General features: G+C 41.7%; 1 protein-coding gene and 1 pseudogene across 2 annotated transcripts in view; both read right to left on the minus strand.

The window, feature by feature from the left end:
• SLC9A7 (solute carrier family 9 member A7) overlaps window positions 1-27990 on the minus strand; it is a 153360-nt gene that overhangs the window by 9720 nt on the left and 115650 nt on the right. The window contains exons 12-15 of one of the 2 annotated variants that reach the window (XM_017519820.1): window positions 24444-24597; window positions 16774-16833; window positions 12850-12913; window positions 2029-2111 (exon numbers count right to left, since the gene is read on the minus strand). In XM_017519820.1, the coding sequence (XP_017375309.1) occupies window positions 2029-2111; window positions 12850-12913; window positions 16774-16833; window positions 24444-24597 (361 nt within the window). The remainder of the gene's footprint in view (window positions 1-2028; window positions 2112-12849; window positions 12914-16773; window positions 16834-24443; window positions 24598-27990) is intronic. The other variant, XM_017519821.2, reaches the window with a different exon arrangement.
• Window positions 26350-27922, minus strand: LOC108297170 (annotated as a pseudogene).

Here is a 27990-nt window from a genome sequence, read left to right on the forward strand (position 1 = left end):
AAAAAAAAAAAAAAAAAAAAAAGTGAAAAGGCAAGTTACAAAGTGGTAGCAGATATTTTTATCACATATGATCAGCAAAAGACTCATATCTAGAATACATAAAGAACTATTGCAAATCAGTAAGAAAAAGGCAGGCAACGCAACAGAAAAATGAGCAAAAGACTTGAAAAGGCACTGTATAAAGGAACACACCAAATGGCCAGTAAATATATGCAAAGGTGCTCAGCCCTATCAGTCATTTGAGAAATGCAAATTAAAGCCATGATTAAATACCACTACAAACCCAATAGAATGGCTAAAATTAAAAAGACTGAGAACATCAAATGTTGGTGAGGATGTGGAAGAACTGGAACTCTCATACACTAGAAGTGACTGTGTAAAGTAGTATCACTATTTTGGAAAACTGGCACTATCTTCTGAAGTTGAACCTACCCATGTCCTATGACCCAGCAGTTTTACTCCTGGGGAGATTCCCAAGAAAAATATATGCATATGTGCATCAAAAGACACGTACATCAATAATAGAATGGTAAATTATGATATATTTATATAAGAAATACTATGGAACAATGAGAACAAATGAACTAGAACTACATATAAGAACATGGATGTATCATATACATGATGTCAAGCCAAATAAGCCAGACATTAAAATATATATACTGTATAGTCCTATTTATAGAAAGTTGAAAAACAGGTGAAACTATTAGTTGCTAGATGTCAACAGAGCAATTACATTTGGGGAGGGGAAGGGGTAGCAATTGAGTCATGGCATGAGGGGGATGGCAATTTTGTTCCCCCCCACTTTTCTTTGAGACAGGGCCCGAGTAGCTGGACTATAGGTGTGTGCTACCAGACTTGGCTAATTTTTGTATTTTTTGTAGAGACAGGGTTTCATCATGTTGCCCAGGCTGGCCTGTAACTCCTGGGCTCAAGTGATCTGCCTGCCCTGGCTTCCCAAAGTACTGGGACTAAAGGCATGAGCTACCATGCCCAGCCTTGGTCATTTTGTTTCTTGATTGGTTTGGTGTTAGTATGTTTATTTTGTGATAATTTACTGAGCAATTATTATTTGTGTACTTTTCTGTATATCTGTTATACTTCAATAAATTTTTAACATTTTCAGCATCTCCAAAAACCATATATAATACGCCACCTGCCCATTTGATCACTATGTCAACCTGAGAAACCGTGAGGGGTTGGGTGAAGTGGCTCATGCCTGTAATTCCAGCATTTTGGGAGGCGGAGGTGGGAAGATCACCTGAGCCTAGGAGTTCGAGACCAGCCTGGGCAACATGGCAAAACCCTATCTCTACCAAAAACACAAAAAATTAGCTGGACATGGTGGCATGCACCTGTGGTCCCAGCTACTCGGGAGGCTGAGGTGGGAAGATTGCTTGAGCCCCGGAGGGAAAGCTTGCAGTGAGCCAAGTACAAGTACACCACCACACAGCCTGGGCAATGGAGTGAGACCTCCTCTCAAAAAAACAAAAAACAAAAAACAAAGAACAATGAGGGTTTAACATTTTGGTTTTTAATTTTCACTTGAGACCCAGTGAATCTACTAGAACAGGGTTTGCCCTGCATGTGGCCCAGTTACGCCAGTATCAGATCATACAAGATCAGACTTGGCCAAGTTCATCCAATAGGAATTATCCTCCCCATATGGATTTACAGCTGAAGTTCTACTTCGTTTTCTGACCACAGCATGATTCATCGAGTAATTTTAATCTAATCACCTAAAAAGGCACAGTTCCCTGGATACAAAGCTCTTAAGAGCCACACCAGTCTACCAGGCTGTGGGTTGGTTACTCTAAGGATATGCAAACATTCCTCTTGGCCAGAGAGATACTCACCAGGACTACCTGTAGTTGAATACTCAATGCACATGCTCTATGAGAGGACATACTGTCCCTGTCCCAAGCATGCATCTTTCCTTACTTATCAGATGTCATTCACTGGCAATTCAACAAGAAGATTTCATCCCCAGTGTTTCACTGACACAGGGGATGCTACTTAAAAGGATACTTGTGATCAAAGCTGTACCACAGCCTGAATATCCATGCGCTCTCCTGTTTTGTCCGATTTCCTCTGGCAGAATCTGGGCCATCCTGAGAACAAACAAGAGGGCACATACTTAGTTGTACAAAAGGGATCTCAAAGAAAAAAAATTTTTTAATAACTTATATAGCCCTGGAGCTCATAGTCAAGCATCCCATGTCAGCAGTTTCAAAGATATATTGGGAGGTAGCATTTGAGCAGAAACTAAATAAACTCAAAAGGCAGAAAAATCAGTTTCCAAAGTAGAAAGGCTGGGTTATGTCTGTGGATGGATCAAACTCAGTGTAGAACAGCATTTCTTTTGGCATCTTTATTGCAATTTTCCTCGAAGTGCCTTTCAGCAGATTAATTACCCTAAAATAGTCTAGATCCTAATAGGCCAAAATTGATTTATAGAGAATATTTTTGAAAGCTTTTTGTAAAAGAAACTTTCCAAACCCCATCCCCAAAGTAGGCCTGTGGAAGCCACATTTTGTTGAGTATCCTGACAAACTAGTTAAGGCTTCTCTGTGTTCCTTACCCAGGTACCTACACTGTGCTCCAGGTAGCAAGGTAACTTGTTTCCCCACCAGCTTTAGGAAGGTGGGATCAGTGGAAAGGAGAAACAGGAGCTCGAACTAACAATTCTGTAATTTTATCTACCCTCAAGTAGCAAGGAACTTGCTACTCTCATGTCCTTCCAATTCAGACATCCCCATCATGTAATTTTCAAAATAACCTGCAAAATCAAACATTCATTTAAGGTTTAGAAAATCTGTTCTGTGTAAGTATCAGAAGCAGCATAGTTAATATAAAACTCAGACTGACTGCAGCAATTTGAGGGTACAACTGGGGCTCTGCAAGCACAGGCTGCTTGTGAAGCCATTTTGATCATCATTCTCTTTCATATTACAGGGAGAGGCCACTCTGCAAGTGAGCGACAGTTGACAATCACCAAATCAACTTGAACCAAAATTACAAGTAGTTTTAAATCATAGTGAGTGTAAATTCTACCTGCAATGGCAACACCAAGAATTAATCAGAGATCTTTGAGAAGCACATGGACAAGAAGGAGAGAAATTAGCAAGCACTATTTATTAATACATTCCTAAAGCTTCCAACAGCAAAGATTGTTTTTAAAAATTGAATCCCCTTGGTATTTCAGGAATGTTTAGTGACGGATATGGAAATGGCTCAGTTAAATGGGGCCATCTGTGGATGAGGAAATATAAACAAGGAGAGACCCCAGAGACCAATTTGATTTTACATTTTTATAAATCATGTAGAAGAGAGAGAGCACAGAAATGCCTCCATTTGCAGGTGACTGATTGCTAACCCAATGAAACTTTAGGAAGATTCCAAAATGCCACATGACTGAGTAGAAAAGTGGCAGATGATTTTTTGATAGACAAATATATAATGGAAACAATTAAGTGGTTCTTTATAAAGTAATAGACTTTAAGCTCTCAGTTCTAAGTACCTGTAGAATTTTACTAAAGAAAAAGCCAGCACAATGATAAATATCATCAGGAAGGATAATATAAACCATCAGCACAAAACAAGTCCCCCAAAGTCAGTTTCTTCCGCTTCTTCCCTTAAATCAATGACGAAAACAATTAAACCTATTCTGTCATCTTAACCTCTGCAAAACCACATAGCATTTATTATCATTGGACTACTTAATTTCTTGCCATCTCAAGAAAGCTACAAGAACCCCAGAACTTAAAAGTTAAATTAAAAAAATGAAAGCTACAAGAGACTTACATAAACCCCAAAAGAGACAATTAAAATGAGTAAAGCAAGGGAATGGCTTCTGTTTGACAGCAAACGAACAAAAGGTCTTCTCAGGCTACAGAAGGATATGCCTGCAATCCACAAATAAGATCAAGTGACCTCAGACTCCACAGCAAATCCCAAAATGTAAGAAACTAAGGGACAATCCTTAGAGGCTACAAGGGGTAAATTCAGGACAAATCAAAAGTGTCACTTTGTGAAAAGGGCGTTAACATCTTATTCCAAGAGATGGTGCCAGAAGCATGATTAGGTAGAGGAAGAACTTAGATAAATCCACATATGGTGGCTTTGGGGAAATCAGGGCAGTTCTGTGTGACAGAACTAACTTTTTTAAGCTGACCCAGAATACAGGCAACAACAGCTTCATGACATGATTGGGGCTGCTATCACAGAGGAGCCAAGAGAGTCCTTCCTGTGGGCTCTGAACAGCACAGGGCTGAGCAAGGGTCACTGTGGGAACAGGCACAGCCTCCTTCCTGGCTACACTTGGTGACTCTTGGATTTTCCATTCCTGTGCTGCCCACAGAAAAAGCATAGACTTGCTCCCTCAACTCGCCCCTCCTCAAAACCTGGGTTCACACTTCATGTCTTTAGCTCAGGCAACTTCTAGAACCTGGAACATCCTTTTTTCTTCTCACCTTCTCCCACCCAGAATACCTACCTGGCCGACCTCTATTCATCTTTCAAGCCTGTGCAGGAATGTGGCTTCTCTGAGAAATGTTTCAAAAGCAACGCCAACACTCTAAGAGGTATAGGTGTGGATATCACAGGCTCTCTCAAGAGACTATCTGGGTCCTGACTGTGCCACTGCCATTGCCTTGCTGTGTGACTCTAGGTAAGTTACCTAACCTTTCTGTGCTTCAGTATCCTTATCTGTAAAATGGAAATATTAATGATTACCTACCTCTAGGGGCATTATGAGGCCATGATGTTGTGATAGAACAAGAAATATATCTGGTTTTTGCCTGACACAAAACTTCTAAAACCCTTGGAATTTCCTGAGTAGATAAGGCGAGAGGAACATGTCCCCCCCCCTGCCCTCAACCCCTGAGATGGAGTCTCACTCTGTCGCCAGGCTGGAGTGCAGTGGCATGATCTTGGCTCACTGCAACCTCCACCTCTCAGGTTCAAGCGATTCTCCTGCCTCAGCCTCCTGAGTAGATGGGACTACAGATGTGCGCCACCATGCCCAGCTAATTATTGTATTTTAGTAGAGACAGGGTTTCACCACGTTGGCCAGGATGGTCTCAATCTCCTGACCTCGTAATCGGCCTGCCTCAGCCTCCCAAAGTGTTGGGATTACAGGCGTGAGCCACTGCACCTGGCTGGAATGTCTTTTTTATTAATAATAAGCTCCTTTAAAGCATACTTGAATTTATGCTAATAAGGTGACTCTTGAATGGGCACTGGTTGCCAGAGAAACCAACCATGTAATTAGAGAATTGGAACTTTTAGCCCTATATCCAACCTCCTGGGAGGGGAGGACTGGGGATTAATTACCAATGGCTACTGAATTAATCAGCCATGCCTATTTAATGGAAACTTCATAAAACCCTAAATGACACAATTTGGAGGGCTTCCAAGTTGGCACCACACACTCCCATCTCCAGCCTTTGCCCTATGCATCTCTTCCATTAGGCTATTCCTGAATTGTATCCTTTATAACAAACTGGTAGTGGTAAAAGTTCTGTGTTCTGTGAGTCATGCTAGCAAATTATCAAACCTGAGGAGGGGGTGGGAACCCCCAACATACAGCCAGTCAGTCTGAAGTACAGGTCACGACCTGGGACTTGCAACTAGTGTCTGAAGTGGGGACAGTCTTGTGGGACTGAGTCCTTAACTTGTGTGATCTGATGCCAACTCCAGGTAGTTAGTGAGTTAAACTGTAGGAGGTCCAGTTGGTATTCACTGAGAACTGGAGAACTGGCTGGTATAGAAAAAGACCACACATATTTGGCATTACAAGTGTGAATGTAGTGATAAAAGAGGTTTTTATTTTAGAAGTGTAAAAGATTTTTCATTTAAAGAACTTAGGATGGTGTCTGATATGTGGCAAGCACTCAACAAATATTGACTCATTATTATTTGCCATGTGACTTTTTTTGTGATGATTAAATATTTCTGAAATATTTAACACAGAATCTGGCATGTAGTTAGAGCTCATACTACTAATTAAGTTCATTTCCAAAGACTGGATATGTAATTTCAAGCACATATTTGTTTGGGGGGAAAAAAAAAAGCCTAGTCATTAACATCATTTGGCTATCTTGTGTGGCTTTTTACTGCCATTATTAATAGAGAAGCCCTTTCAAGGAATTTTCATCTTTTTACTGCCATTATTAAGAGAGAAGCCCCTTCAAGAAAGTACCACCAACCTGCTTATTACCATTTTTTGAGCATGTGACAATGAGTGTCTATTTCTTCTGCATTCATTAAGCACCTACTATGTGCCAGGCACCATGCTGGGTGCTGGAAACACAAAGAGGAATATAACTTAGCACCTGCCCCTCAAGCACTCTTTCTAAAAGGTGAAGGTGGCAGCGGGGAGGGGGGCTGGCAGGGGGAGGCAGAAGGGGAGATAGACAAATACGTATTGACTGACAAATGTAATGAAGGAAAAGAAAGCTGATCAAAGAACTGAGGAATAGCAAACAGTCCTATTTTTGAAATAATTTTTCTAGAATGAATGTATGATGATGTCTGTTTCATTCCATTCTTACATAATATTAAAAGATGTCTTTAAAAGTTAAGGTCATTACACTAATGAGAACAACTTACTTTTTTTTCAGGGATGGAGCATGTGGTAGGCAGAGTAATGGCCACCCCACCAAAGCTTTCTATAGCCTAATCCCTGGAGCCTGTTACATTACCTGACAAAAGGGGCTTTGTGGACGGACTTAAGATTATCCAGGTAGGCCCAATACAATCACATGGGCCCTTAAAAGTTGACAAGAAGGGCCAGGCATGGTGGCTCATGCCTGTAATCCCAGCACTTTGGGAGGCCAAGGTGGGATCATTTGAAGTCAGGAGTTCAAGACCAGCCCAGCCATCATTGTGAAATCCCGTGTCTACTAAAAACACAAAAATCAGCTTGGCATGGTGGCATACACCTGTAATTCCAGCTACTCAGGAGGCTGAGGCACAAGAATTGCTTGAACCCAGGAGGCGTAGGTTGCAGTGAGCTGAGATCACACCACTGCACTCCAGACTAGGCGATAGAGCAAGACTCTGTCTCAAAAAAAAAAATAAATAAAACCTGGACAAGGATAGCAAAAGAGTCAGAGGAATGCAGCAGAAGAAAGGACAGGAGAGATTCAGAGCTTGACAAAGACTCGCCCCACTGTTGCTGGCTTTGCAGCAAGAACAAAGGACCTCGGTCCTTCAACCACACAGAACTGAATTCTACCGACAACCTGAATGAGGCTGGAAGTGGCTTCTCCCAGAGCTTAGCCTTGCTGACACCTCGAAAAACTTGAAGCAGAGAAACCAGCTGAGCCCACCAGATATCTGATCTACTGAACTGTAAGAATCACAAAACTGTATTGTTTTGGCTGGGCATGGTGGCTTATGCCTATAATCCCAGCACCTTGGGAGGCCAAGATAGGAGGATCACTTGAGCCCAGGAGTTCAAGACCAGCCTGGCCAACCTGGCAAAACCCTATCCCTTTTAAAAAAAGATGAAAAGACACCTGTATTGTTTTCAGCCACTTTGTGGTAATTTGTTACAGCAGTCACAGACAACTACTACAGGGCAGAAGAGTAAATAAATGATGTCACTTGATTTGGGCCTGATACGCTTTTCTTTTTTCTTTTTTGGAGATGGAATCTCACTATGTCACCCAGGCTGGAGTGCAGTGGCACAATCTCAGCTCACTGCAACCTCTGCCTCCCAGGTTCAAGTGATTCTCCTGCCTCAGCCTCCCCAATAGGTGGGACTACAGGTGCCTGCCACCACGCCCAGCTAATTTTTGTATTTTTAATAGAGATGGGGTTTTGCCATGTTGGCCAGGCTGGTCTCAAACTCCTGACCTCAAGTGATCTGCCCACCTTGGCCTCCCGAAGTGATGGCATTACAGGTATGAGCCACCGCTCCCGGCCTGGGCCTGATAAGTTTTGGCTCTGTGTCCTCCCACAAATCTCATCTCAAGTTGTGATCCTAAGTGTTGGAGGAGGGGCCTGGTAAGAGGTGGCTGGATCCTGGGGGCAGACTTCCCCCTTGCTGTTCTTGTGTTAGTGAGTTCTCAAGAGATCTGGTTGTTTAAAAGTGTGTGGCACTTCCTCCTTGCTCTCTCTCTCTCCTGCTCTGTCATGTTAAGACATGCTTGCTTCCTCTTTGCCTTTGCTATGATTGTAAGTTTCCTGAGGCCTCCCAGCCATGCTTCCTGTACAGCTTGCAGAACTATGAGTCAACTGAATCTCTTTTCTTCATAAATTACCCAGTGTCAGGTAGTTCTTTATAGAAGTCTGGGAACGGACTAATAGAGGGCCTTGTCATGTCATTGGGATAATGGGAGCAAGATTTCTCAGCAAAGGGTAATAATAGGGTTTAGAAACAGAGAATCAGCCAGGCACAGTGGTCTCATGCCTGTAATCCTCCCACTTTGGGAGGGTTAAGTGGGCGGATCACTTGAGCACAGGAGTTTGAGACCAGCCTGGGCAACAAAGCAAGACCCTGTCTCTACAAAAATATTTTATAAATTAGCTTGGTATAGTGGCACACACCTGTGGTCCTAGCTACTCAGGAGGCTGAGGGAGGAGGATCCCTTGGGCCCAAGAGGTCAAGGCTGCAGTGAGCTGTGATGGCACCACTGCACTCTAGCCCTGGTGACAGAGGGAAACCCTGTTTCAAAACAAAACAAAACAAAAAAAATAGGAATCAAGTATCTGACCATGATACACAGATAGTTTTCTTCCCTCCTTTAAAACTCTCCAGAGCTACGCATTGCCTAGATCAGGGCTTTTCTAATGGTAAAATGTACATACATTCCCTGGGGACACTGTTAAAATGTAGATTCTGCTTCAGAGGGGCTGGTGAGGCCTGAGTGTCTCCACTGTCTTGCTTCTGCCACTCTCCACCCTCACCCTTTATCACTTCAGGATGCAGATTCATCTATCTTGTTGCAGATGTTTTCCCAGAATCTGAAAGAATGTCTGAAATAGAACAGGTGCTCAATAATTAACTGTCAAATAAATGAATAAATTGATCTTGATTCTGAGTTTCTAGAAAACAGAAAAGGAAGAGCAGAAAGGGAAATCAGGGGCCAAGGGAGGCATTTGGAAGCGGTGGTTACAGAGTAGTAATTGGAGGAAAGGCGCCTCCGCAACTGTTTGAAGTTAAAGATTTAAGTGACAGGGTATCAGATTTCAGCCTGAAGAAACAAAAAATGAGGATGGCCCAGAAACAAATGACTCTAACTTGCTTGAAAAGTCATATATGTGAACACAACTATAAACAGCTGATTTTCTACAGTTTTCACTACATATACACAGACAGACATGCACGCACGTGCGTACATACACAGGCATTGGTAGCTTCCTTTCCTCCACATCCCACTAATATCCAGCTTGTGACCTTGTCCTGCTGATATGGTAAAACTAGGATAAATTCAGATTCACACTCTTAGCTGCTCCAAAGTGGCCTCATCAATGAGTGCTCTTCTGTAAACTCGGGGAAGCAAGTGAATGTGTCTGCATGTGCAGCCAACAGAAATCTCAGCTGTCTGGTCTGGCATGAAAAGTCCCCCCCCCCCGCCCCTTTAATGGACTGGAAGGCCACCCCGGGGCTGGGCAGCTTGCCTCCAGCTGGGGTTGTTTTTGTTTTGGTTGCAAAGTCACCAAGACCTCCAGGGAAACAAAGCAACTGAGATTTTTTTTGTCTTGTTTTGTTCTAATGAGTCAAACTTGCCAGGCACACAAAGCTGAAGTCTGCCATGACATTTTTATGCTTTCCCCACATGAAGCAAAGTTCTAGCCAACAGCTCCCTTCCTTCTCCCACATGAGCTAATATTCTGTAGCTCCCTAGCCATGACTCTGTTTATAACCCTGGGCTTCAAGACCAGTGAGGAAAATTGTGCTCATTACAAGACATGCTTTCCCATCAAATGTCACTTTTTTGTTTGTTTTTAGGAAGATATTTAGAAAATGAGGTAAAGAGAACTGCATTTTTTTTTCTGGCAGAGAACAAACATCTGGATTTTCCCTACCTCTGATTTCAGTTTCATGACAAAACTGAGCATGTGACCTGGATCTATTTCAGGTGAAACTGCAAGAACCCAGGGTTTCACCCAAAAATGACAAGCCCATGTATTTCTCTGTTTCTCATGACCACAGAGCGCTCCGAACCCTGCTGTTAGTGGCTCACTGGAATGAGGAGTCAGACCAGGAGGAACTGGAGAAATAAAGCCCTTTCTGTGCCAGGGCATGAGTCATTTCTAAGAGGGTGCCCTGGAGAACCAGGCTTGAGGTTTGCATGTTTTTCCCTATATAACGGCAATCTTGAAAACCTTTCAAAAGGTCAGTGGAACTGACTTTGAGGGGCCCTCTGCACGATTGTGTGAGGTTTGGAAGGAAAGAGGTCAGGGGGAAGCTGTGACGCAGCTCCTGGCTAGGGTTGTGGCAAACAGGGTGCCATTAGGAGTGCAGCGCAAGTCTCTGCCAGCCCGTTCATCACACCACATGCACGGTGCTCTCAGCCCAAGGGGCCCTCTGGGAGCTGACAGGAACACTGAGTTCATCCATCCAGGCCCATCCAGGAGGGTTCCTGAGACTCACTCCATCTGGGGGTGTGGGCTATTTTAGCTGTCACTGTATGGACTAAATACCAGAAGAACTCTCAGCACTTTGGACCTGCTGCTTTCTCACTCAAACATTTCCACAGAAAAGTGACAGTAAGCTTGTTACTGAATCTAATTACAAGCCCAGTGTTTCCAGTGTGCAGGGTTTATGTGATACATCGTAAGTTCTACTACATGATTAGCCAAATCTTTTCACTTATTTTCTGTTACAGATGCTTGAATGCAGAGGTAGAAGCAATGGGAAATAGTGAAGGGGGTGGGGTGTTTTGAGTGGTCTGGAGCAAGATGAAATCTCCCCAAACCTTACGATCCATTTGCTATTGGCCTTTTTTCTTACAAAATTAATCTAGACTGGCCACAGTTCTGTGGAGGATGCTTTAGAATAGGGTGGCCATGTCCTACCAGAGCCATTATCTTCCCTTTGGTGAAATAAGGATCTCCATCATGTTTTCCCCGGGGGTTTCTCAGGATGAGTTTCAAGATCTCCCAAACTCTAAAATAGCTTCCAGGTGCTCAGTTCCTGAACCCCTGTTTTCTAAAGTCCTTAATCAAAGCTAGAGTCAAATAGCAAATTTTCAAAGAGAACTTCTCATTGAAACCAAATGTTCCCAACTGACATAACAGCCAATTCTAAGACCATCTCAAAGATCTTCTGGAGCTTATTAAAGTGGGTGCCAAATCTCCAATGTAGCTTATTGAAAAGTCTTCCCAAAATGTCCAGAACTTTCCAGGTCATGGATCTGTGTCCCTTGAGCAGGGACCTAGAATGGACATCAATGCTATAAATGCCTTATCAGACTGTGGTCATGCTTAAAGAGAAAGAAACCACAAAAGGCTACAGTGGCACCCCATTGGCCCCACACAGCATCACATTTTGCCAGACTTCTTAATTCTTATTTGGTAGGTAGAATCATTTCAAAGATCCTATGGAATCTGAAGTCTGCTGCACACTGGATTTAGGATTAAGTGCAATGATGAGTCAGATTCAAAGCTGACTGAAAAAAAAAATGAATAGGGTTTCATGGACAACATACACGTGGTCAGTAAAGCTGCCTGTTGCACGCTGCATCTCTCACTCCCTCATCCACCCAACAAACACCTATCAGGTTCCGGCATGTGCCAGCCACTGTGCTCAGCACTGGGTATTCAATGTTGAACAACATAGTTCTTGACTCTCAAGATCAAATAATATATTGGTAACACATTTCTGCCCCTATCATAACTCTCCTTTCCTCACCTTGCCTGCCCAGGTCATACTGACCTGGATAAAGAGCCAAACCTGGAGAAAAAATCATCCCAACAGCTGCACAACTGGGATGATATGGCAGCCTCAAATCATATCTGCAAATTTGATACTCTTCCCATACAGAGGTTATGGTCTCTATCCCCTCCCATTGAATCTGGGCTGGGTCTTAGGAATGCATTTCTAAGCAATAGAAAGCCACAGAAGTGATGCTGTAGAACTTTCAAGATTAGATCAGAAAAAGTGATATAGCTTCTTCTACCTTGCTTGCTGGGACACTTGCTTTTGGAACCCTGAGCCATCATATAAGAAATCCAAATACCCTGCATGCTGACAGGCAGCTCAGGCTACAAGGAAAAGCCCTGCACAGACATTCCAGTCAGAGGTCCTTGTGGTCAAGGCCTTCCAGCCCAGGTGTCAAACATATGAGTAAATGAACCTTTGTATGATTCCAGCCCCAGGCTCCTGGTTTTCCCACCTGAGGCCCTGGACTTCATGGAGCAAAGGCAAGCCATCCCTACTATGCCCTTTCCAAATTCCTCACCTAGAGGATCCCAGGCCCTGGAGGAACAGGAATGCCTGCAGGCACCTGATGTCTCTCCTTTCTTCCTCAGATCCCTGGGATGGACAGTCAAATCTTATGGCCCTCCTTCTCCTGGGGGCCACTGATAGACTCGGAACCAGTTGTAGAACCAATATCCATTACTGAAAAGTGGGGAGTCAGGGACTCTTTCTGGCAAGCCCACACCCTTCATAATGTTAAGAACACAGACCCTGGGGACAAAGCCTGGCTCCATCACTTACTCTGAGATGACTCAAACTCCCAAACTTCAGCTTTTAATCTGTAAAACGGGGACGGCAGTACACACTTCATAAGGATGTTGTCAGGATCACAATGAGGGAATCTATGTAAAGTGCCTGGCATGTGGCAAATTCTCAAATGTCTTCCCCAGGAAGAAGCATCTCTTATGACTTACCCCTTGTAAGACTTGAAAGCTGTCATTGTTGGGTGGTGGGTCTTGATCGGGGTCAACACCAACTCTGAAAGTCACCCGGGAGAAAGACAAAGAGAAAAACAGAGAGTATTAGCTTGGCCCATGGTAGCCATGCAGGCTGCAAGTAGCCCGGAGACTGACCATCTTCCCGAAGCAGAAGGAGTGGTTAGCTAAAAGGAGGGGAAGGCTGTCATGCAGAAGTTGTGAGAAAGAGGTCGCATACCACTTCAGATCCCAGAGGGTTGGAGGGGCAATGAATTCCATGTGCTTCCACTCTAAGCAAGGCCTCTGGAACACAACACATGCTGGCAACTGTCCACTTGCTTTTCTGTACCAGGTGGTCCCAGTTATCAAAATGTGGTTCTCACTGCACTGGGCCCTTCCTCTATGCTGCTTCCTCACTTCTGCCCTGGCCTGCTTTAATTTCCCTAACATTTTGTTATAAATTTTTTCAAGTATATAGGGAGAGAGACACTGAAAGAATTTATAGTGAACCCCTATATGCCCACCATCACTAGATTCTGCCGTTAACATTTTACGGTATATTCCTTATTACCTATCTATCCATTTCTCTATCACCCATCTTATTTTTTTGGATGCATTCAGATAAAGTTGCAGACATCAGTACATTTCCCCTAAAAACTTCACATGCATATTGACAAAGAATCTCTCCTTGACCAAACTTTAGTCAGACTCCTAGGAATTCACTTCCCAACTAGGTACTGCCTTTTGGGCTTTCATGTCCATCTCAGCATAGCCCAATTTTAGCAAGAGTCTTGCTAAGTTGGTTTGGCCAGAACCCCCTGTCCCCAATATCTGATTGGGTTCTTCATCCCCCACAATCCCTCAGGTGATGCATAATCCCCTTAGCCTGTCTTCAGCAAGAATCTTGTTAGGTCAGTTTAGCCAGAATCCCCCTTACCCGCTTACTCCATCCACTGACCCCTGTTTCTCTCCCCTGCTGCAAAACCCCATCACAGTGGTCCCTATACCAATCATGATGGTCCTGAACAATGTCTGCCATACCTGTTTAATATATATCAGAATGATGTTTTCTTTAACAATATCATTAACTAGAGTCCTGATCTGCTTTTAATCCTGGTGCCCCTGTACCCTCTTGCATCAAGATGGCCTTGAGGACTCACACATTTGAGAGCAACAACTAAAGACAGAAAGAAAAAGCCAAATGGCAAGACTCATTTATAACAAATACTATAAAAGCACCAGGGCAGTTGTCTTGGCTTAGTAACACACTAACTGGCACTCTGCGTATCTGGTAATTTTTTTTAAATCCTCGTACCTTCCTCATTCGGAGGCAGGAAACTGTGCTATGGATGACATGGATAACATTAGGCAATGGGGGAGAGAAAAAAAGATGCCAGGGAAATCCTACATCTGCCATGGAAGTTCCAACTTTCACTGTAGCCACTTGACAATCAACCAAGTCTGAAATGCAGCCCAAACTCCTGACAGCAGAGAGCCTAAAAAAACCTCCCAGGCCCTCCCACAGACAGAGAAAAGTGGGAAGGCCCTTGGGGTCTCTTGGAGGGTCCTGTTACTGGTGTAAGTGCAGAACAGGAGATTTCTAAGAAAGGAAGCAAAGAACTGCTTATCAGCTTGTTACTGCTAAACAACAACCAACCCCCCCCCCAAAAAAAAAAAAAAAAAAAAAATGTGCAGCACCTCCTTCCTCCTCATTCCTGCTCCAGCCATGCCTGCTCCCACTATGTACAGAATCCCTCCCAGAAAAAAAAAACAATAAAACAGATCAGGGTCATGAACAAATGATGTTCTGCAATTTTTTCCCCCTATTCAAGGCTGTTTACTTTAGGGCAATTTAGTAATTACTTTTCTGGCAGCATTGAGGGCCTCTTGGACCAATCCCCAAGGATGACACGGGACCTTGTGGTTTCCTACAAAGAGCCCCACCCTTGGGACAGGGCCCAAAACCAAACTGGTCTCTAGGAAGAGGAGGTAAAGCAATGGGCCAGGGTGTTCTGGTGAGGAACTGGGCAGCAAGAAAGAACAGGCACAGGATTTTTTTTTTTTTTTTGAGAATTTTTTGAGACGGAGTCTTGCTCTGTCGCCCAGGCTAGAGTGCAGGGGCGTGATCGTGGCTCACTGCAACCTCCATCTCCTGGGTTCAAGTGATTCTCCTGCCTCAAGCCTCCCAAGTAGCTGGGACTACAGGCATGTGCCACCACACCTGGCTAATTTTTGTATTTTTAGTAGAGATGGGGTTTCACCATGTTGGCCAGGCTGGTCTCGAACTCCTGACCTCAGGTGATCCGCTCACCTCGGCCTCCCAAAGTGCTGGGATTACAGGCATGAACCACCGCACTCATCCCAGGCACAGAATTTTAACTGCAGGTTTAAAGCCTCAGAAGACTTGAGGGTCCCCCAACTTTCTGAAATTCCTAGTGTCAGGCTACTGTTCACTTTATGTATCTCTCTCCTGACACTGGAACTTTTTATGCTGTTTTATTTTAGCATTCCCCTGATACATCAGGGCTAAGCTCATAAGAACACAAATGACAGTCTTTTCTTTCAGAATGAACACAATTATCTTTATTTCCATTATGAATTAGATAGATGTGGACATCCCACACTAAATGAAAAAATAAAGCAAGCAAACTGATGTGCTCATTCTGGAATGAATAAATACCAAAAGTTGATAATTTCTCTGTTGGTATAACTTGTCCATTCTGATTAACAGATAAAATGCCATGAAATCTTGGAAAGTTTAGAAGTATTCTATGTTAATCATTTTTTTAAAAAAGCCCCTGAATGGTCGAGGTTTTGAGTAATTTGAGGAATATGAGACATACATCTTCATATAACACCTTGAACACCATATCATAATCTGAATTTGCTCATGTCCCAAGTGTAATAACTTACACTTTGCCTGAAGGACTTTCCTTCTTGAAGGCACGCTTTAAAGGAAAGGGTTTCCTCTGCAATTTAGCTGGTATCAAAGTCAGTCTCCAGAAACGAACATGTGTGTGTAGAAAAAAGTCTGATTTCGGTGAGCTTAAATACTTAATTTCATGGGTGTCATTACAGTGTACATACAGGGCCTGGTGATATCCCAACACCCACAACCCACTGGTCTCACCACTGCCCTCAAGGAAGTGAAATAGTCTCATAGTGCTGGGAACAGAGTTGAAGACTATTTTGCATTTGACGGATCTACCAGTACACAGAATCAGATCAGGAAGAAAACATGCCAATTAAATAAACAGGAAGAAAAGAAGAAACATTAAAGTTTGTACTCGGCTTGCCCAGACATCACCACCCTTAAGCATAGTTATATCATAAACTTGGAAGGATACTAAGAAGCAAACTGCATTAGAAGAATCTTTATCTTTTTGGTTAAATAAACATTCTTCATATCTTCTGATTGACCATGACAAGGTGGAAGCACACAAATATGTATTTTGAAAAACTATAACAGCAGTGATATTTAATTAAGATGGTGTAAGCCTTATCCCCAGTTATGGTTGAAATATGAAAATTCTAGTTCTCTTTATGAATTAAGAGCCTTATTTACTAGATCATAAGCAGGATTTTGTGGGAAAACTGTGGCTCTGAAAATGAGCTGCTCTTAACACTAAGCTCAGTTGTACAAAAAGGAGACACTTGACAACTCAGGCTTTGTGTTGGCAACACATTGTCTAACATGCGGGGAAAGCAGAGAGAATCCCAAGAACACTGACACATCAATCAACCCAGAGGAGGGGTAAGAAAAAATGATTAGAACTGACTTAACCTTTTGCCCCTTTATTAAAAGGGGTGGAGGTTGGCACATACAGGAAGAGTAAAACAGTGTAAAGAGAAATATCTGTGGTTAGAAAGAAGAGAAAAGCCAGGCCCAGTTAATTTTTTCTGAGGATGCCCTTGTGTCACCTGAAGTACTGCCAGTGGTGTTCGTTCTGGTCCTCTTCGGAGGGCTCCTCGACGCCAACTCTGGGCAGCAGAAGAAGGGAATGTGAGTGTGATAGGGACAACAGGAGAGCTAGGAGCTCTGGGCACATGATCTGGACCATGTCCATGAGGGAGTATTTCTCACTTTCAATAAATGCATATCCTCTCTTAAACCGTCCCCGTCCTCTAAAACCCAGAGAGGCTGAGAGGCCACTACATTTAAATTTAAAGTAACAGTGTTAGGAGCCAGGTCAAATGAGGATTGATCAGGAATGAGGATGAGCCTCTCAAAATATAATGTAAAATAAAATCAGAGGATGAAATACACCTCATAGAAAATAAACTTAGGTAATTTTTTCAGAAATTCATCTGTTTTATAAAGCAAGATACAAAAAATAGAAAAAAGGAAATTGTTGCTTAAATATGTTATACATATTTAAAGTGTTTACACATATTTTTACACATATTTGACAGAAAGAACAAAAAGCATGATATTATTGAAAAACAGCAACAAGTTACTTAAGAAGACAAAGATGACCTTTTTTTTCCCAGACAAGCAAACCATGTTGCACACAGGATCAACCTGAAAGTCAGGAACCCAACTTCTGCTATTCCCTTTACCTTGTAGCCTTTGAGTTGGCATGGTCCACCTTCACCTTCCTTAATTTCTGGGTTACTCAGAGTACATTTGAATCTTACCATCATGTTGGAGCAAGGTTTCGTAAACTTGGCAGCATTGACATTTTGGGTCAGATAATTCTCTGTTGTGATGAGCCATACTGTGCATTGGAAGAAGTTTTAACAGAGTCTCTGGCTTTCACCTACAAGATACTAGTGGCAACCCTATCCACCAAGAAGCTGAGGTTTTGACCCCTTCCTCTGGTTGCAGCCAACTAAAAACATCTCCAGACACTGCCAAATGTCCCCAGGGGGGCAAAATTGCCCTCAGTTGAGAACCACTACACTAAACCACATATTCTCAATGGAGGCAGTATCACCCTCGTGGGTATAAAAATTGGTTCTTAAGGCCGGGTGCGGTGACTCACGCCTGTAATCCTAGCACTTTGGGAGGCTGAGGCAGGCAGATCATGAGGTCAGAAGTTCAAGAACAGCCTGACCAACATGGAGAAACCCCATCTCTACTAAAAATACAAAAATTAGCTGGACATGGTGGCACGTGCCTGTAATCCCAGCTACTCAGGAGGCTGAGGCAGGAGAATGGCTTGAACCCGGGAGGCGGAGGTTGCAGTGAGCCAAGATTGCGCCACTGCACTCCAACCTGGGCAACAGAGTGAGACTGTCTCAAAAAAAAAAAAATTGGTTCTTGTAGGTAAAAAAAAAAAAACTTAGATATTATGATGGTTTGTTGTCCTCCAAAGTTCCACAGCACAGACAGAGATGTACCGTAGATCTGTAGCATTAAAATTTCACTAGGGGAGGTAATTGGGGAAAAAGTTTTTAAAGGCTCCTCAGCAGGGGCAATAATGAAGAAAAAGACTGAAAACTATTTCACTAGACAATGCCCAAATTCTCATGTCACTAATATCCCCTGACGTCTACAAGTGAAGACATGCTTCTTAAGGTGGTACTTTTAATTAGTTACATGTTTAGAATGTGACTTAAATCAGACTCTATTACTACAGCATTGAAAAATTATAGCAAACACCAGAAAAACAACCCAGATTCCTTAATGTAAGATTCATTGTCTCTTGAGTAATAGTATTAATAATAGTAGCAGCTGTAACACTCTGACTAATACTATTAATATAGTAACAGCTAAAATATACTAAGTGCTTATATGTCAGATGGTACACTGATAAGAGAATTCTTCATCACATTTATTTATTACCACATTTTATCCTCACACTACGACTGCCCCCATTAGTTGGTGAGGAAACTGAGGGTTACAGGTGAAATAAGTTGCCCAAGGTCACAAAGGTAGAAATGCTATGGCCAAGATTCCAACTCAGGCTGCTAGACTCCAGAGCCTCAGCTTTTCCTCTTATAGGATACTGCCTTTGATTACAAGGAGGCATCTTTAAAGTCTTTTAAAATATCCAGTTGCAAATGCCATTACATAAAGAGCTCAGAGCTTTTCCCTTCCTTTATTCTTTATGTTATCTTGCAAAGAGCTTTATTAGAAATTCTCAGTCTAATAGGATTATACCAAGTAGAGCATTCTTACTTGTCTTTGAATGATTATATTACTACACTCTGGAGTGTGAAGGTTATAGTTCATTTGGCCACCTGAGTGTATGTCATTTCACTGCCCCCCACCATCACCACCATTTTGTGTGTGTTACTTGAAGCTGAGGGCTCCAAGAAGACAGTCATCATGTTGTCACAATGTGGTCAGGACACACATAAGGCTCGTTAGCCTAAATAATCACACAATCATTTTTTAAGTTGCCAAAATTACGTCCTTTGTCAATAACAATTCTTACTCAAGAGACTAAGAAAAATGTTATGTTTTGACAGAAAGCAATTTGCACATTTTGCCATTATGTTTTAAAATATCAATCACAAAACGCAAATTTAAAAACATAAATTGGATTTATGGAAAGCAGTGACCTGGCTTTGGATTTATAGTTATATTCATTTTTGTATTATACACAGACTTGAAATTAGCCATAGTTAAGAAGCACACCTAACTCCTATTTATGGTGAACTCTAAGAATCACCCTGGGCTTCTGACTTCTGAGCAGCTACTTAACAGCTTGTTGGGGCCTCTATCAGCCTGGAGAAGTAAGGAACGAGTAGGTACTGATCATATTGAAGTCACAGAGGTCAAAATACCACACCGAATTTCAGGGGGGTTCTGAATCAATTTAGAATAAGAACCTTGGTTACAGAAATGATTCATGGCTATTAAGTAACACCACAAACCACAAGCCAGAGAAATCAATCTGTTTTATTATCTTATTTCAGAGGGAATTTCTTTTGATGTAATCTCTGTAAATGTCAGTTTCTACACTTACGTAATCATTATTTATACACATCTGGAAAAATGCAATGAACTGACACCATATGTACTTCTCAGTAATCGCATACTTTGCTTCATTATGCTGTCCGGATAGAGTCAGACAGAAGGAACAAAATAATAAAGATAGAAACAGAAATAAATTAAAACGAAATTAGAAAACCAGTACAGTTCTACCACTGGTTGCTATCAAGATGAAAAAAAGAAAAACAATACAGAAAATCAATGAAATAAATAGCTGGTTTTTTGGAAAAGATCAATAAAATTGGCAAATGTCTAGCAAGACTGACCAAAAACAGAGAAGATATATCAAAAATGGGATATCACTGTAGACCCCACAGACATCAAAAAGATAACAAGGGAATGCTACAAACAACATAAACTTGACAACTTAAATGAAATTGACCAATTTCGCAAACTTCCACCACCCAATATGAAATAGGTCATCTGAAAAGCCCTATAACTAATAAAGAAATTGGCTTCATATTTGAAAACCTCCCAAAAAAGAAGTTTCCAGACCCAGATGGTTTCACTGGAGAATTCTACTGAAAGTTTAATGAAAATAATTAACACCAACTCTACACAATCTCTTCCAGAAAACAAAAGAGTAGGGAACATGCCCAACTCATTTTATGAGGCCAGATTACTCTGATACCAAAAACAGACAAAAGCAGTACAAAAACAAAGAGAACTATTGACCAATATCCCTCATGAATACAGACATAAAAATCCTTAACAAAATGTTTGCTCATAGAATTCAGCAATATGTAAAAGAATAATATACCACATCAAGTGGGGTTTATTTCAGAGAAACAAAGCTGGTTCAATATTTGAAAAGCAATCAATATGATTCACTATATTAATAGGCTAAACAAGAGAAATCATGTTGTGATTCAATACGATCATATCAATTGATACAGAAAAAATATTTGACAAAATTCAATATCTGTTAATGAAAAACATTCTTAAAAAACTAACAATAGATAGGAACTTCCTCAACTTAGTGATGAACATCTACAAAACCCTATAGCTAATATACTCAATAGTGAAAGACTGAATGCTTTCCTCTTAAGATCAGAAACAAGGTGAGGATGCCCATTTATACCACTCTTATTCTACATAGTAGTGAAAATCCTAACCAGAGCAATAAGGTAAGAAAAGGAAACAAAAGGCACACTGGTTGAAAAGGAAGAAAACAAACTGTTGCGATTTACAAATAACATGATGGCCTGTATGGTCTATGTAGAAAATTCCAAAGAATCTACCAAAAAGAAGAAAAGCAAAAGAAGGACCAAAACCCTTTCAGAACCAAAGAACTAATAAGTGAGTTCAGCAGTAAGGTGACAGGATGCAAGTTCCAACAAAACATGTACAGGCCTTATATGCTGAAAACTGCAAAAATCAAACAAATCAAAGAAGGTATAAATAAATGGAGAAATACATCATCTTCATGGATTGGAAGATTTAACATAATAAAGATGTCAATCTCCCCCAAAAATTGGTGTAAAGCTTTAACATAATTTCTACAAAGGACCCAGAAAGATTTTTTTTTACATGTAGACAAATTTATTCTAAAATTTATATGGAAAGGAACTAGAATAGCCACAATAAAGTGGGAGGAATCACTCTAACTGATGCTAAGGTTTACTGTATAAGTATAGTTATCAGGACAGTATGGTCTTGGAAGGATAGACACATAAACCAATAGAGAAGTGCAGAAAGAGACCCCTGTACATACAGACAATTGATTTTTGACAAAGGAGCAAAATTAATTCAATGGAGTAAGGATAGTCTTTTTAACATATTGTACTAGAACAACTGGATAGCCACTGGCAAATAAAACCTCAACCTAAACCTCACATCTTAGACAAAAATTATCTCAAAATGGATCATAGACTTAAATGTACAGTGTAAAACTAAAAAGCTTTTAGAAGATAATGCAGAAGAAAATCTTCAGGATCTAAGGCTTGGTGGAGTCCTTAGACATGATACCAAATGCATGACCCACAAAAGAAAAAAAAATGATAAATTATACTTCATCAGAATTAAAACCTCTGCTCTATGAAAGACCCTTATAAAAGAATTAAAAGCAAAGTTACACACTGGGAAAAAATATTTGCAAACCATGTATCTGACAAAAGACTACAGTCTAGAATAAAGAACTCTAAAAAAATTCAACAAAGAAACAAACAATCCAATTTAAAAATAGACAAAAGACTTGAACAGATATTTCACCAAAGAAGAAATATGAATGGTAAATAAACATATGAAGTGATGTTCAACATCATTATCTATGAGAGAAATGCAAATTAAGACCACAGTGAGATATTCCCACATATCCATTGGAACAGCTGAAATGAAAAGCACTGACAATACCAAATGCTGGGGAGGATGCTGAGGAACTGGATCGCTCATACACTGCTGGTGGAAATGTACAATGGTGCAGCCACTCTGGAAAACAGTTGGCAGTTTCTTATAAAACTAAACACGTTTACTATCCAACCCAGAAGGCACACTCCTGGGCATCTATCTTGGAGAGGTGAAAGCTTATGCCCATATAAAAATCTATACAGGAACATTCATAGTGGCTTTATTTATAATAGCCCCAAAACTTGAAACTATCCAAATGTCCTTCAAGGGGTAAATGGTTAAACAAACTCTGGTACATCCAGAATTTGGCTGGAGCCACTTATTAAGCAGCACCTACGTGGATCTCCAAAGGCAGTTACAAGAACAAAATGTCAAAAGTCAACTCTCTACTCTCAATGGAAAATTATTTGGTCCCTTAAATGTTGGAGGGAGGGGGAGAAAAGGATTTATAAAATACCATGAAAAACAAACATGATTTATGAGCCTCTGAGCATCCACAGCATCTACTAGGTGACCAGACAAACAGGAGCAGGAAGTAATCTCAGAGGTCACCAAACGTGATCTCAACTGTGTGCAGGGTAAATATTTTTTCTTGCCCTAATTCTGCACATAGAACAAAGATGGTACCATCTTATGTCTTAAGGTAAGAGACTAAATTTTCTTGAGGTTTATATTCTCAAAAATGGATTCTTTTCCTTAATCCAACCCTTGAGATTCATGCCAGGAAATTGAAATTCTAACCTTCCCAAATTTTATAACTCCTCTTACAGGCAGTATAGCACAGTGGTTAAGAGTGTGGACTCTGTGGTATGAGTGCCTAGGTTCAAATCTTAGCTCGTCCACTTAAAGCTCTGTGACCTTGGGCAAGTTACTGCTTTGTGCCTCAGTTTCTCCAACTCTAAAATGGAGATAATAGTCCTATCTCCCTTATAAGAATGTTATGAGAATTACCTTAACATATGCATGGTATCTTGAACAATGCCTGCCACATAAGTGTTACTTATCATTATGACTAACACTGATAAACCCCATATTAGCTCTGCAGACCCACCTGGATCTCAGGCAGATACACTAGCCCAGAAATAGTGAAGTTGTCAGTGGAAGTGGCAGTGGCTGGCAATAGAAGTGGCAGCCCAGGAATCTCTACCTAACATTGATACCAAAACCCCAGATACAGGAGATGATTCTCTCAAATTTTAGTTTTTTCCCCCAACTCCAAGGATGACTGGGAGATCTCTGTTCATTTTCTCTCCTCCAAGCTATGTACGCTCTGCAGCTGTCTTGGGCATTCTACAATCTCGAGAAGAGAATACAAACTAAAAAAAGGCCGCAGACAAAGAAAAACCATTGCCACCTTGTGGCTTTTCAGAGAATTTTTCTTCACACCTTTGCACTACCCAAGTGTCTTCTTGTTCTAGAACATGGTCACTCTCTGCAGACCTGAAATTGTGGCAGGTGGCCAGAGCACATTCAGTGATGTGCAGCACAACACTTAGAGCTGAAGTGCCCTTGAGATCACCTGGCAGAGCATCCTCACTTAACGCAGAGGAAAACTGAGGCCCAAAGACATGCGGGGCTTGTCTTCAACCCAAGCCAGCATTGGGCTGTGGGTCTCTTGAACCCTGTTTCCAATGACCTCTTTACCATAAGATGCTGGAGCTCACAAACACAATTTGGAATTCAAATGCTCTTGAAAAAGTCAAACTTGTATCAGTGCTCCTCTGTCCTGACACAGCTATGAAGCCACGGGCAGAGGATGTCCATGAAACCGCAACAGATGAGGGTTACACAGGAAATGTTACCTCTTCTGTGCCCTCAAGCAAGAAGAGACAGCATACAGCTTCATGCTAAAATAAAACTAAAATAAAACTCTAATTGCCTCTATTTCTGGCTGGTGAGCTTATTCTTCAGGGTCTGGATTTCATTTCAAAGGAACATGAAATACTGGACTCTGCCAGGGGCTCTTGGTCTATTTTCTCTCCCACAGCTTTAAGACTTTTTAAATTCTTGCTCTAATGTCACTGTTCTAGCAAGATCCAGGCACTTCTCATTCTTTGTATGTTTGTACTGACAACAATTTTAATGACTACATTTTTTTTTTTCTCCTGGAAAACCCCATACTCTAAACTTTTACTTACTGCTTTTAAAAAAATTGTTAATCCCCCCTCACAAACTAAACAAAAGACTGTAAAAGGCTTCCATGAGCTAAAGCCGCAGCATATCATGCACAGGGTATTGAACATTCTCAAGAACAGTGACAGCTGACATACTCAGACAGAATTAGCCTTGGTTCCAAACCAACCTGATGTTAAGCCATGATAACATGGGTGTCGTGCCTCCTCCAATGATCCAGACAGTGAAGAACACGATGAGAAGGGTGGTCGTGAACATCATCTGGCGAGCATAGGATGCCGTGTCACGGATGGCCAACGCAAATGCCATTGCTCCCCTGAGGCCTGCGGGGACCAAAGAGGAAGATCTGCTTATAAGGATTAAATGACAATATTGTCTCAAAATCCACTGCTGCCATTTGGAGCCAATAAACTCGATTCATTTATGCTTCAGGGGCCAAGTTGTTTTATTCAGAAAGGAGGACCTTAAAGGCACAATTTTCTTTTATTCGATGTTGTCTTTTGCAAAACTCCCCAATACAATGAGAAAAGCATTGCACTGCTTTCTACAGCACGGTTTTTAGAATAATAACACTCTTATTACTTAAATGATTCTCCTGCTAGTAACATGAAGTAAAAATAAATATAAATAAGTAATAATATAAGCTAAAACTGTGATCCCAACAAAACCCAAGCACTACACAGTCAATGTGAAAAAAAAAAGAAAACAAAACAGCTAGGTACTAGTACGTCAAATTTGTGAAAAATAGTTCAACATTTCCTTAGCAAAAGGGGAAGCCACACAGAGAAGTGAAAATATAACCCAATTTATATCAGGGGTGGGGAACTCTTTCTGTAACCAGCCAGATATTAAAGATTTTAGGTTTTGTGGGCAAAGAGGCAAAATCAAGAATATTATGTGGGTACTTAGATCTTAGAGACAAACATTTCCACAAATTTTTATGATCAAAAGTCAATAATAATAATTGTGGCCACTTTGTTGTAATACAGGTCTACTAATGAAGAGAGGGAAATTTTTTTTGGAGGAGATACTTTGCTCAATTGCTGTTTCAAAGTCAATGTTCTGTATCATCAAATAGAGTGTAAATATTCATCTGTATAAGGCATTCGTAGCTTGTGGGCTATGTAAAGACAGTCAGTGGCCAGATGTGGCCCAGGGGTTGTAGTTTGCTGATTCCTGATGTGCATTAATGGATTTTAAAAGAAACACCATCAGTTTAATGTTTTGGAGTTCATCTTTCTAAGATCTTTTGTTTCTTTTCCATATCATGCTCATAATTTATTTTATAGTAAAGACTGAATCTGGCTGGGTGGGGTGGCTCACATCTGTAATCCCAGCATTTTGGAAGGCCGAGGTGGGTGGATCACCTGAGGTCAGGAGTTCGAGACCAGCCTGGCCAACATGGTGAAATCCCATCTCTACCAAAAATTAGCCAGGCATGATGGCATGTGCCTGTAGTCTCCTGCTACTTGGGAGGCTGAGGTGGGAGAATCACTTGCATACTGGAGGTGGAGGTTGTAGTGAGCTGGCATGGTGCCACTGCACTCCAGCCTGGAGGACAGAGCGAGACTGTGTCTCAAAAAAAAAAAAAAAAAAGGCCAAATCTATATTCTTTTGTACGTATCTAGTATGAATTTTTATTCACCATGGACAAGATTGTGTGCATAACATGCGAGAGAATAAAAAGTTAGACCTACTCATCTGTTTGTACATTTTTCTACTTTCCCAATTTCACAATTATTAATATATGTAATCTGAGTGCTTCACTACAATTCACTAAAGAAGAGTGACATCAATAAAAGTTACATTGAACACAAAGTTGATGTTTTCTATTAATCTGTCCTAGTGAAATATTTATATATATCTATGTCACTGGTCAACATTTAAGCCTCTCAAAGGATGCTGACTCAAAGAAGAAAACTTGGGCATCAGAGAGAGACCACATATAATACATTTTTCTGGTTCATTAGGTAAGCATGGTAAGAAATATTAAAGTGAAACCTCAGGTATTTCATAGCCTTGATGAGTTCCTTTTGATAGGCAGGTTTCTCCCAGCATAAAATATTTTTTTATAGGAGATATCATTAAATAGCACTGTGTACTTCTCAGCCTTTTAGTACAGAAGCCAATGAGCATACTTAAGTTGACCTAGATGACAGGGTTAGCTCCAACTCATCTTTCTCTTGTCCACTGGCATACTCCTAATATGTACGTAGAAGCTTATCTGCCCAATGGGCAGCCACAGCTTCCATGGCTTTATGCACGGTCTCTTCATCCTCCAGGAACTGCATGCATCTGATGGGCTTCGAGTTCTTGTCCAATTCATGGACAATGGGAATAGCAGCTGGCAGGTTCTACTCTGCAGAGACCCTCCAGATGCTTGACAATGCCAGGGAGGCTGTTGCCATGAGCTGTAATCAGTACCTATTTCCCCTCCTTTACCTGGGGAACTATTTCTTCATTCCAAAGGGGCAGAGCTCTGGCAGATGTGTCCTTTAGACTCTCACAAGAGGGTAGCTGATCTTCAGTGAGGTCTACATGCCTGCGATCTTTACTGATGCTGCTGTAGAAGGGATGACTGGGCTCCATGGGAGGTGGTGAAACATCACAGGAATGCCTCCAGATCTTTACTATGCTTGGCAGCAGTTTCTGCTTTATGGAGGTCAGTCGGACCTCCAGAGTGCCACTCATTAAGGTGCCAAGTCCTCACTACAGGCAGCCACATCAGGTCAGTGGCATCCAGCACTATCCAGAGCGTCTGGATTGCTCTCTTCTGCACTGAGATGAGGCAGATGTCGAACTTACAGCCAGCATCTTGCAGCGCCTGTCCCCTGCACCTGCCTCCCTGTGGCCTCCAGGCTCAGGGCGGTGATGTACCAGCTGCTGAAGCAGTTCTCCAGGTTCCAGGCACTCTCGCGGTGCCAGATCAACAGCATGTAGGTAGCAGTGGTGGTCAATCTCACCCTCTTTCTGCATTACTCCATGTATCTGACATTTAAACCAGACTGCTGTCCTTCCCTGAATGAGCCAGGCATGCCAATGCTTTTCTGCCTTCCCAAACTGCTGCCTCCTGAAGTTCCATTCTTCCAAACCTGGCTCAAAGGCCACTCCCTTTGCAAACATGGCTCTGAGCCATTCTCTTCTTGCCCACATTTCTTTCAAACCTCTTTTGTGCAATTCACCAACCTCTCCTGGAAGAAAATTAACTCTTTGTATACCTGCCTCCCTGTGGCAGACTGTGGGCTCTATGAAGGAGGCTGGTCTTTGCATCCTCCACAACCTAGAGTTGTGGCTTATGAAAAGAGGATGCTCAACAAGTGTTTGCCAGAGTGAAAGGAAATCATCTTAGAGGAGCATACCTGTATCTAAGTTCAGAGGCAAGCTAGCAGGAGACAAAATGACTGCTTTACTGAGCAGTGCCTGTTGGTTTGATCTCAGTATGACTCTGTGAGGCCCCCAAGAACCACTGTGTGGCAGTAAAGGTAGCTGCAACTCACTCTCTGTCTTGAAAGGACAGAGGTACCTTTAAGGGTCACAGTAGTCTTGGCTGGGCATGGTGGCTCATGCCTGTAATCCCAGCACTTTGGGAGGCTGAGGTGGGCAGATCACAAGGTCAAGAGATCGAGATCATCTTGGCCAACAGGGTGAAACCCCATCTCTACTATAAATACAAAAATTAGCTGGGTGTGGTGGCACGCGCCTGTAGTCCCAGCTAC

Source organism: Cebus imitator, unplaced genomic scaffold (assembly GCF_001604975.1).
Source record: "Cebus imitator isolate Cc_AM_T3 unplaced genomic scaffold, Cebus_imitator-1.0 Scaffold778, whole genome shotgun sequence".
Taxonomy (NCBI): domain Eukaryota; kingdom Metazoa; phylum Chordata; class Mammalia; order Primates; family Cebidae; genus Cebus; species Cebus imitator.